Source organism: Apaloderma vittatum, unplaced genomic scaffold (genome assembly GCF_000703405.1).
Source record: "Apaloderma vittatum isolate BGI_N311 unplaced genomic scaffold, ASM70340v1 scaffold3556, whole genome shotgun sequence".
Taxonomy (NCBI): Eukaryota; Metazoa; Chordata; class Aves; order Trogoniformes; family Trogonidae; genus Apaloderma; species Apaloderma vittatum.
Genome location: NW_009723310.1, coordinates 119,955 through 131,683, shown reverse-complemented (window position 1 = coordinate 131,683; position 11,729 = coordinate 119,955). Strand labels below are relative to the sequence as shown.

At 41.4% G+C, this 11,729-nt stretch overlaps 1 protein-coding gene across 3 annotated transcripts in view; it reads left to right on the top strand.

Moving 5' to 3' along the window:
- Nucleotides 1-11,729, top strand: part of CTDSPL (CTD (carboxy-terminal domain, RNA polymerase II, polypeptide A) small phosphatase-like) — an 82,313-nt gene that overhangs the window by 46,754 nt on the left and 23,830 nt on the right. For 2 of the 3 annotated variants that reach the window (XM_009872062.1, XM_009872061.1), the window contains exons 2-3: nt 4,124-4,278; nt 11,222-11,254. In XM_009872062.1, coding sequence (XP_009870364.1) covers nt 4,124-4,278; nt 11,222-11,254 — 188 coding nt within the window. The remainder of the gene's footprint in view (nt 1-4,123; nt 4,279-11,221; nt 11,255-11,729) is intronic. The other variant, XM_009872063.1, reaches the window with a different exon arrangement.

Genomic DNA, 11,729 nt, shown 5'->3' with positions numbered 1-11,729 from the left:
CATCGTTGCCAAAAAATGAGATACGGTGCAAGTATTTTCTACGTGTGCAGTACCTGTGTGCGTTAGTACAGCTCGGCACATGAAGCCGCTTGAGAAACTCCTGTTCCTTACTGCATCCAAAATAATTTTAATTTCTTAAGTCACGGTAAAGCCACTATAATACATTGTTTTTAAAAAAATAACACCTGAATTAGTGGAAAGACCTATTGGAAACGCCAGTGTATTATGAATGGTGGAATTGCCAAGATGAAAAGCAACATGAAGGTTGTTTTGGGGTTGTTTTTTTTTTTTTCTAGAACAAATATTTCAGTAAGTGAATGTGAGTGGCCAGATTTCAAATGTATAATTTGATCAAGGAAAACAAGTATTCTTAAAAGATTTGAACAGATCAGTAGCTTTTGTCTGAGTTTCTTTTGAATGTTTATTTAGGCTCTTTATTCTGTTTATTGCCTCTTTCTATACACAAAAAAAAGATACAAATGTTACTCCTTAAATTTCAGTGTTGTTCCTGTTGTTCTGCTGGGCAGCTGAGGCTGTATATGATGAATTTAATGGTGCTGTAATTCATCCCTGATCGAAAGACTTGCTCCAGCCAGCAGCTCAGAGCAGCGAGGGGTGAGCAGATCTGAGGAGCTGCTGGAGGTGAGGAGTTCAAGCATCTCTTGGCCGCTTGTGTCTCTATAAAGCCGGAGCCCTCCGAGCCTGGGCAGCATCCCCCGCTTTGCTCCTCTCCATTAAACGCTGCAGTTGTTATCGGCTAGAATTTCTTCTGTAAATTTGGGACTCCATCCTGTCATCTGCTGCTGTGGCTCTTTATGTGTCTCTGGTCTGATCTTCAGAGCTCAGGAAACAAACCTGACGTGGTCAAGGTAACTTTTTCCCTTCAGTGCTGTTTGTATTCATCAGCCTCCTGACGACTTAAGCTCCGAAGTACTCTACAACATTTCTTACGCAAACATTTGGTAATTAGATTGTCTTGCTTAACGCGTTTTTATTAACTTCATAGAAATGGATCTTGCGTTGAAGACCTAAGTCAAACCCAGTCTAGAGTATGTGAAATTATATATCCTATATATAATATAATTGCATATTATATATTATATAATTATATTATGAAATGCAGTTTTGGCTTTGGGAGGGCTATTTTATGCATAAAAATTGTTTGCGGAAAGAAGTTTAAAGTTACATTCTTGTATCTTATAAAGTGCAGAAAAAAACAAGGCTTAACGATAAATGCTGCATAAGGGCATTTCTATTTCAAGCAGTCAGATGTGATTATTTGCTGTCGTATTTTCAAGTAGAGGCTGAAAGCAAAATACAAATTATTAGGAAAGCTTCTGTGGCGCTAGCCGTGGGGAACGGGACACGCAGCAATACCCTTCCCATTCTAATTTCGGCACATTTCGGTGTTTAAGGTCGGGAAGGAGTTCCCCTTGCCTGGATGATATTGCAACAAACTTGTTTGTGCTTGCCATACAGGGTTTTTTGCGTGCTGGCTTCAAAAAGTCCCTCATAGGTGCACAGGTATCCTCTGGGGGTTTCTGTATGCGTGTTGCTGCAAATTTGTTGCAAACAGAATGTGGCCTTTTGAGATAATCTTTTACTGTAACGGACACGGCCAGTGGCCAGTTCTGTTTAACTGGAGGATTGAAAAGCAGGGTTTACACTGGTTTCAGTTTACAAATGCCTTTAAGGTAATGAAACACTTCCTCAAGCACACAAATCTGTGCACAATTTTGATTTTATTCTGTTATCTGAGCGCTTTTTGAATGGCGAAAGTTCATAGTTTATAAAACCTGTTTAGTTGTTGCTACTGGTGCAATTAGTACCTGAAGCTGAGCGTCGCTCGCTCCCTTAGGGTGGAAGAATATTTTGGCAAATCCAGAAATAAATCCTAGATGGAAAACAGAAAATGCCTGTTGGACACCTTTCAAATGCTTTGAGAGGAGAAAGTATTGATGCCTGTTTTATACCGACTCTACAAAATCAGGAGATTTTGTTCATATTTTCACAGAGTACTTGAAAGTTCACGTGTACCCACACACCTTCTGCCTCCAGAGCTTGATGGCATCCCTGGAGTCTCCCAGGAGAAATTTGTTCTGTTTCATACCCAACCCTTTTTGCATTGAACTCTTTACACATAAATAGTTGTGTTATTTGTGTTTCTGTTGCGAGTCACCTGGGTTGCGCTTGATATATTTGGAATTTCAGGAGGAAAGCAGATGCACGTGGCAGTTCCCTAATAACCTGAGAGAGGAGGAATGAAGGGGAATTATATATTGTGTGTAATGGGACTTAGTACGAGTTCCACTTGCCCTCGAATTTTGGGATGGGGGGAGTGTTTTGTTCCTTCTAATGCACATGGTAAATAAATATGTAGTGGATGGATGGCTGTTAATCTCCTTGATGCTACATTTTTTTCATGTCAGTGTAATTCACCTTTTAAAGTTTGCTACTTTCCAATACGCTGCTGTAGAGAAAAAAAAAAAGTAAATAAAAATTGAAAAAAAACTTGTTTGGGCTTGCTTGCATGTATGAGAAATTAAAAAATTTACTGGCTCTGAAAAGGAAGCCGTTAATCTCTGTAGTCGAAAATCTTCCTTTGCTTATTGGGGAGGGTGAGCAGGGTAAGGCGACAGTGGAGGGAGTTTGGTTTCACGTGGTGTTCACGGCAGTAGTTGTGCTCAAGCAGTTATTTGCAAAATGCACGTGACGCGGTTGCCTCTCGTTGTGTTCCCACGTGATTTGACCCCGTCGAGTATCGGGGACGTTCGGTCCCGCGCCTTGCAGGGGTGCGGGGAAACATCGGGGAAAAAGGCTGTGGGAAAGGGAGAGATGCAAAGGGTTCGCCTGCCTGTCCCCTCCCTGCGAGAGGGAAACTCCAGTGGAGGAAACAAACACTTCTAGCTAACAGCACGTTGTTCAGGTATTTATTTGCTGATCGAATCGAGTGTTACTTTAAATATTCTGGAAAAAAAAAACTCCAACCATTTTATTTCATAGAATCATAGAACAGTTCTGGCTGGAAGAGACCTTCAAGATCGGGTCCAACCTTCTCCCAGCCCTATCAACGCCACTAACCCACGTCCTGCAAGGCAAAATCTACCCTTTTCTTAAACTCCTCCAGGGATGGTGACTCAACCCCCTCCCTGGACAGCCTGTTCCAATACCTGACAACACTCTCAGTAAAGAAATTCTTCCCAATATCCAACCTGAACCTCCCCTGGCACAACTTGAGGCGATTTCCCTTTGTCCTGTCACTTGCCACTAGGAAGAACAGACCATTTGATTTAATTTTAATATGTGGTCAAGCTCTGATTTTCAGGATCACTGAGTGTCTTCCGTGCATTTCTTTTTCTCCAAACTGTTGCTTTTATATACAGTTTTTAGTCTTTAAAAATGCTACATTTGCATTCATTGAGCTGTAATTTTTTTTTTTTACTGGCTTGTGGGATTTTTTTAAAATCCTCGTAGACCAATAAGCAAGTTGAAAGGCGAAGACTCCTGTTTATTTAGCATCACCCTCTCCACACTTGTTCCCGCAGCCAACATTGCAGCTCCCCATCCTGCCTCCATGTTGTGTCTTTTGTCAGACGGTGCCTGAGGAAGCTCAGAAACATCTCGGAATCTTTTCTGACACTCGCAGGAGTTCAAGTGTTCGATCATGGATTTGGGTGGAAAACGTGCTCGAGCATCAGGAGGCATTCTCTTCTGTTTTAGATCTGTTTGCTTCCTCAGCCCAGAGGTGTATTTTAGCAGCAAGTTCAGCATATTTTTACCATTTTTTTCATTTAATGTAATTTATGGTTTCGACTCTGGGATCTTCTAGGAAAACTCTCAATGTCGTGTCTTGGTGTGACAAGACTTGTGACTGTGCAGGCATCAGGTGGGTTAGTAACATGCAAACGGCACCGTGTGAGGTTGACAAGGAAAAAAAATGCGGTTAAACGGAAGGAAAGCGGGTCTCAATGTGGTGGCAAATTTCTGTGGGGTTATCTTCAGACTTGAGGAGGACTTCTGAGGTACTAACCGTGTGTCTTAAATTCACTCATTTTGGTCTGGAAAACTAGATCTGTGCTCCATGGATTTATTTTTACGCTGTTCTTTTTTTTTTTCCTCCTAGTGTCCCAATGTAATATCAGCTTGAAGAAGCAGAGGAGTCGAAGTATCTTTAGCACCTTATTCTGCTGCTTTCGTGACTACAATGTCGAACCACCATCTACCAATAGCACCAGTGCTCTTCCTCCTTTGGTGGAGGAGAATGGAGGACTTCAGAAGGTCAGGATTTTCTCTTGTTTTGCTGTCATGTGGGTTTCCTGTTAACCAAGGTTTAACTCTGAAGCTTTGTCTTAATAGGCTTCCCTCCCAGGGAACATGTTATGAGTTACAGAAAACATCACTCTCTTGGTGGTGAATTGCTAATCCTACATATTCAGCTGCAATTTAAAACTAACTTTTCCGTGAAGGGTATGGGCACTGTACATTTTACAAGCAAACAACATTTGAAACCTGAGTACGACACTAAAAGATGTGGACTTCTTGTAAAACATCAGGTGCTGAGTGGTCTCTAGCTTTGGTTCTCTTTCCTAAGTAGAGGAAGGTTAAAATGTGTTCACTGGAGCGTAGTGGAACCTACTCGAATGTCGCTTGAACGGGTTTTCAGTGACATAAAAACGGTTCAAAAAGGGGGAGAATTGGAATGTTTGCCACTTTTTTTCCTAACCAGTTCACCTGTATTTAATAGTCTTTAGTCCAGAGGTATCAGCTTTTGGCCATTTTTCCAGGTTGTTAAGTTTTGTTTACCTAATAAGTCAAATTAATTGATATAAACTTCTAGCTCTGTAAGAGCAGCATGTTACTTTCAGTGACTTCTTGCAGCACAAGTGATTTTGGATGTTCTTTAAATCTGGTAACGCTGAGAGTATTTGCGCTATGAAATGAAGAATTTCAGTTCAATACAGCAAACACGAATATGCTGTTTTTGGTACCATGTTGACTTCCAGCACTCTCAAATCTCCGCCAGTGCTGTCTTCAGCACGGAATGCTATTCCCCTCGCCCTTTTCCAAGAAGTTTGAGATTGCAAGTGTAGGTGTATCCACGATGGGGAATAATATCAGATATGGAGCTATGTCGGGATCTTTTCACATATGTCTGCTCTTCACACTGATGTTTCACATTGGTGCAGCTGATTTCTTACCTACGTTGTCCAGCCCATATTTTATTTTGTTTTGAATTTTGCTTGTTACGTTGGAATTCTGAAAAGCTCAGGAGAAGAGAGCAGAACTGTTTCATGTGGGAGGGAGAGAAGCAAAGCAAATTGAAAGCGATGGAGACTAAGAGTGCATGTGGAGGTAAAGTCTGAACTGCAACAGTTCATGTTAAAACTGCTCAGGCAGAGGTAAAGCGCACTGAGAATTCCTCTGCCAAGAGAAGGAGTTGTACGTGTATTTTTAGACTTGCTAGCCAAGGTACATTTTGACTGAAATGAGGGAAATCTAGCCTGGATGTGCTGAAGGGAAAGCTAAATAGTGTGTAGCAGGTATGTGCACGTTCGCTTGAGAAACAAAAGGAATGGGAAACCAATAAAATTTCCCTTTCCACCATGCTAGGGAATGGAAAAGAGGGAGAAGTGAGGCTACTAGCAAAATGATACAACTGACAGAAAGTGAGAACTCATTAAAAGGAAGAATGTAAAGAAAAGAGTTTGGTTTCTCTGTAGGAAACGGAAGTTAAAATGGTCTGGAGTCAGTAGATTTCAGACTGCATTTTGTAAAACACTTAATTACTTTCTAAACGTATCTTGTGCGTTGAGCAAGTGACTGCATGTATGTTCACACAAGTTTCCATCCTTACTCTGCTACCATAGTGAGCAGTTTTGAAGTTTTACAACACTTACATACATGAGCCCAAGACACAAGTCACAGTATTCGTAGAATTACCAGACTACAGCTTAACAGGGTAAAAAAAGTCCAAGGAATATGTTAAAAAGAACTAAAGAGTGCATTTTCTTCAAATATGATGAAGGGCACTCAGATGCGTACAGATCTTCGTAGAAGAAGTCGAGTCGGGCTAAGCTTTTGGGTAGTTCGTGAGTTTAAATAAATCTGTCACATTTCTATTTTAAATGCAGTATTAAAGACTTGTATGTGGGGTATTTTAGGGATGTTTTTATTCTGAGTGCTAGCATGGTTAATGCAAGTAGGAAATTCTTTTAAAGAAAGAAAACCAGTGTTGAAGACTTGGATGTTGGTTGGATTTGGTTGAGTTACACTGGACATCTTGTCGAGATACAGAAGTGATAAATAAGTTGGGAGAAAGCACGTGCCACAGTGGGCCTCAGTTTCTAAATTGGTGAAATTCAGTGTCCAGGAATGACAAAATCACCTGTTTTAGGAAAGAAAAGAAAGCCTGCCGACACATCGCCTAAACTCCGGCTTAGAATAGTTTAAATTCTGCTGAGCTGCTGTTCAAGTGGTCACTTACTTTTATCTGCTCTCTTTTGTGTCTTTTATTAGTTATTATCACATCACAGGTGACCTCTGACCACAGCCCAGTCACTTCATGTGTTTGGCCCTTCCCTTCAAAAATGGAAACAGCAAATTGCATCGTGTTAAATAGTTGCCATTAGAAACTAGTGTAAAATGGCTTGGATGCACTTCCCTTCTGTCTGTACTGTTCACTGGAGTTGCTACATGAAAAATGGTGATAAAGACTTGAGAGAGCAGAAAGGACCGGCCAAAGCTTCTGCTGATTTCGCAGGAATTCAGTGTTTGTTCTATCTTGCTTCTGGCAATATTCTTGAAGTTGATGTGACAAGCTAATTTCCTTCTAATTAGGAGTCTCGATTCTTTAAATGCCAACCTGTTTAAAAGGAGAGAAAGTGAGGCAGAGTATTTTATCAAGTAACTGAAAGTGCAGTTCTGAAATTTTGTTCCGATTAGTTGTGTTGTGCCATTAGGAAAAAAAAAATGGAATCAGTGCCTGAAATGAATTGGTGCTTCATTTAGTATTTTACCAAATGATGTGACTTGATTGTGCTTGGCAAGTCAAGTGTCATGTCACTTCTTCATAGGACTGAAACACCAAACTGAGCATGGTTCGCAATAAACAGAGTTTTTCAGTGCTGACTTCTATTCCATTAGGGGGGGAAAAAAGCCCAAAAACTTCTTTAAGCTATTGAGTTGATTTTTAAACCTTCTACTCACAGAGCAGCTGCTTGTCCAAGTGTGACTCTAATACTGGTAATGAACGGTCCATTCTGTCTCTAAAGTTTCAATACAACATTTTTCAATAATAACTTGTATTTACTGAAACTATGGGGTATTTGTTTTTTCTTAAAACATGACGGCTTTTTCAGCGCAGCACAAAGATGCTTTCGAAAATGTACTGTCTCTTACGGTGGGTATATTGGCCTGTCTGCAGCTTGGGTGCCGAGCCAGATGTGTCGTTGGGAGCCCACAGTGTTCAGCCTCGTGAAATCCTTGCTCATTTTTTCCTGCCTCCTCAGCAGCAGGCAGCTCACCAACACCTTCCAGCCAGGTGGTTTTTTTAAGAGTGTTGGGAGAGCAAAGTAGTGTGTTTTTTTTTTTTCCTTTTCATCCGAATAAATTCAAATCTCAGCTTCTGCTCTGTAGTTAACAACTTGACTCAATTCTTGTGTTTTCCCAGGTTGCTTCTTTTTCCCCTTCTGGGTAAGTTTCTTAAGTGAGTTTTGAAGTGATTGCAGGTACAGATTTCATTTACAGGCTTCAAGGAGGGATCCAGATAAAGATGAGAAAAGGTGGATGCAGACTTGCTCATTCTTCCCTTTGCTTTCAGTCGTGGTGGGTGAGGGAGCTGCCAAGTCTGTCGGCGCTTTGCCGTTTCCCTTCCAGCCCACTTGCACTGGAGTTGTCTTGGCCTTTGTTTCCCGGTTAGATCCAAATCGGGCAGCTGGCTCGCGTTCAACGAGATGAAGCATGAATGAGGAAAGGGGTTTTTTTATACTTGTTGGATTAGAGGAGAAGGTCTTGATGCACACTCGACAGGGAAGAAGACAGAATTAGAGGAAGGTTTATTCTGGGGGCAGCAGCTGCCCTCGCTGCTTTCCCTGGAACAGGAATGAAGCCAGAAAGGTCAAGTCCTTGAATTTCCACCTCACCCATCCTCACCACTACAAAAGTTAGGTCTTCTTCTCCCCACTGCTTTTTGCTGCAACGATGCTGTCGTCTCCAAGGGTGCTGGAAAGCTGTTTCAGTTGTCACATCTTTGACACTCTTTTCTACTTCAGGGGTCTCAATAACACAGGGCAGGAAGAGGGATTTTCTCTGTGCCATGTGAATCTGGTTCACTAGAGCAAGAAAAAAGGCTTGTAAGGAGCATGTTCTTGAGGTCAAAAGCAGTATTGCCTTCATGCAGGACACCTAGAGGAGCAGCACGAGCAGGGACTCTGCTGGGGGACTGTTAATGGCATATTGTCTGCACAGATGTGGACACCAGTCTTGCTCTCCAGTGTGGAGGAAGATAATTGAGATTAATGTAAATAATAGTGCTCTTCCTCCTGCTTTACCTTTGCTGATCAGAGCAAGAGAACTCCTAGAAACTCCCTCCGCATAGCTGTGGTTGGTTCCTCTCTCTCTGCCGGCTCCTTTTGGCCTTTACCTCCCAAAACATCTTCTCTATTAAGAGGCAAAGCTCAATATTCAAAGTCAGTGAAAGAGTCAGATAGTAACTGTATTTTTATTTTTAAAGAACCAATCTAGTGTATGCTTTGAGTTAAAGAAACGAGTATGATAAATCTGTTCTTTTGATCAGCTGCTTCTCTAACGGGGTGATTCTTTTGAAAGGAAACAGCTCCTTAGCTTTGAATCTTTGAATCCAGCCTGTTCCCAAAAAAGCAGAAGAGTGTGGCCAGTCGCTTGTTGCTCATTGATGCCCCTGGACAGGCAGCATTAGGGAACAGACTCAGTCCTGAAAGCATCGTGGGCCTCAGATTAAGATAGCTAAGGGAAAAGATAGAATTTATCATTTCATCTGTATATATTCTACCATGGGGAAAAAAAAAATTAAAAAACATATTTAAATGACTGGACAACAGTGGTTCCTGGGTTGTCTAAGTGACACAATGGGGAAATTTTGGCATTCTAGGAACAGCTTTGTCCTGTTACCACCATCAGGAGCTCGTGGAAAGACTTGAACAAATGCAGTCATCTGTCATCTATTTCAAACGATAGCGTTATGACCTATTTCCCTTCCTGTTCCAAGGCATCAGGAAATGAGGCAGGACGCTCGTAAAAAGTTTCCCAGAGCAGGCTTGTTTTGAAAAAGTGTTTGCCTGTTCATGAGCGCTAATGCTCTACCAGCAGCCTCTTGCATTTATCTTTCTGCTTGTTTTTCCGGTTGTAATCATTACCATTTTGATTTTTGCACAGGTTCCTTTTAGGAAATTTACTTAGTTTGCTTGGGGAAACTTTTTAATTTTATTTTAGAAATTCTGCAAGAAAAACGAAGCGAACAGTAACGCAGGTCCTGTAGCAACTTAGATTCTGGATTTCCACAAAAGGCAGGCTTAACAGCCGTACTGTGGGGTGCAACTCTTGCTTCGGGAGGTTGCCAAAATAGAAAACAAGTTACCCTGTGGTAACTTGCAGGCTGTGAGAAAACCTGACGTGATACCCAGCCATGTTCGTGGCCGTGAATAAGAGAATCTTACACTGTAGCTGTGGATATGCCTCTCCTGTGCTGGTTTTGTCTGTTGACAGAAGAGGAGCTCCTGCTGTATTTTATTCTCTCTAGCGGTGAAGGCGTAAAAAGCCTTTAAAACCAAAACAGAACACGGGTTCACAATCTGTGCTCTGCCTGCGGAACCGGATCCTCGATAAGGATTTGATCTCGGGCCAGCTGATCTCCCTGGCACCTCCTCAGATTCACTCCCTTCTCAAGTGGCCCACGAACCGCAGAGGACCTTCCACTGACAGGACACTTAACAGGCTCAATCGTATTTTCTTCTTTTTGCCGTTATTGTGAGGAAAAACTGGGTCCTTAGACTCGTGTCTGATTTTCCAGAAATCAGATGCTTTTTACTAAAACTTCTTGATGGTTCCTGGTGGTTGCTGCTCTCTTGCTTGCTTCATCAGCTTCTCTGGGTTTTAGTCTAAGTTCAGTAAAAAATTCTGCTGTTGTAGCAATAGAAAATAGAGGAATTTAAAAATAATACTGAATTACTTCTGTCAGTGATGTGTCAACACTGTGCTAGACTCCAGAAGAAGTGAGCACAAGACTACTTTTCAACACTAGAACACCCTTTTTCAGCTGAAAACAGCTCCCTCGGTAGATAGTCAGTGTCCTGGTACTCAGAGCCTGTGTTGTCCGAATAATTAAAGAATAATATTATCTAGTAAGTAACATCTGTGCTAGAAAGGTCACCTTCCTTTTATTTATTTATTTCTTTATTTATTTAATGTGCGGTGTCCACCAGAAAACAAACACTTGTTCTTGACAGATTAGAAAGATTAGAAAAGCCGGTTCCTACTTCCCGACATGTCTTATATTTTGAGTCAGTGACTTGGTGAGCAGCCTCCTCCGCTGGGAAGCTGCGAAGATGAACAAAAAGTGTCGTCGTGTCCAGATGTCGGGTCCCAATATCAGAAGAAAACATCAAGTCGGCTGAGACTTGTCTTGCCTTCCCCCGAGCACGATACAAAAGTGAGAACATGGGAAGGGCACTGATACTGGTTCCACTTTCTGGGTGGAGAAAACGGGATTCCTTGGATTAGTTCATCGTTGCCACGTCCTTCTTGGACGTTCTGCTGTTGCCTGAGTGAAAATGTTGGTTTTATTGAGGCAGTTTTTTCAAGGGAGTGGGCTCCGGCCCTGCTGCCGAGGTCTGGCTGAGCCTCTTGTCGCTGCAGTGAAAATAGACAAATATACCCATTAGTAGAGCTTTAAGCTGAAAAAGTTACAGTAAATACAGGTACTTTCTTATTGTCATCTCTTATTAATCATAGCATGGGTTTTACTGGTCCAACCTCCTCAAAGTCATAAATGCCAATACACTAACCAATCATTTCAGCGACTAAAATGCAAGATCCTGGTTTTAGTTTTGTTTTTTTTTTACCCTGATTTCCTGAATACTTTGAACTTTTGGTTTAAAATGTTTGAGTGCTACATTTACTGCTTCAGACCTTTGTTCTACCCTTAAAAGCCATTACCCTTACAGTGATTTTTTTTCTTTTTTCCCAGGGTGACCAGATGCAGGTCATGCCTATACCAAGTGTATGTATTTTTATCCCTTTTTCTTTTAATAATTTTCATAACTTTTGCTTTGAGTCATCTTATGTTGCAGTCTAACAGGTCTGGTTTGTGTTGCATGTTAACAAAAGGATTTTATGTTCTGTCTGCAATGTTGTGTATTTGGAGATGAACCCAACTGCACGTGTTGTACAGGGGCAAAAAGAAGAGTTTGGGTTTTACGTGGTTTTCATCTTGCATCTCGGTTAAATTCGTTTCCGAATTTTTATCATTTTGAAAATGCGTGAAGCAGTCTGAAAGTTGAAATTATTTTGATAGAGACGAAAGAGAAATCATTTAGTATTTACGCTAAAGAGAAATTACTTATTTTGATATCATCACTATGTGGGGCACACTTACAAAAGCCTCTTCCTCCAGGTATTCCCTGTATTCTAGTTGAAAATGAGAGTTAGAAACTGCGTAATTTTTTTGAAACAAAGACCACGGTGACCACAGCTGG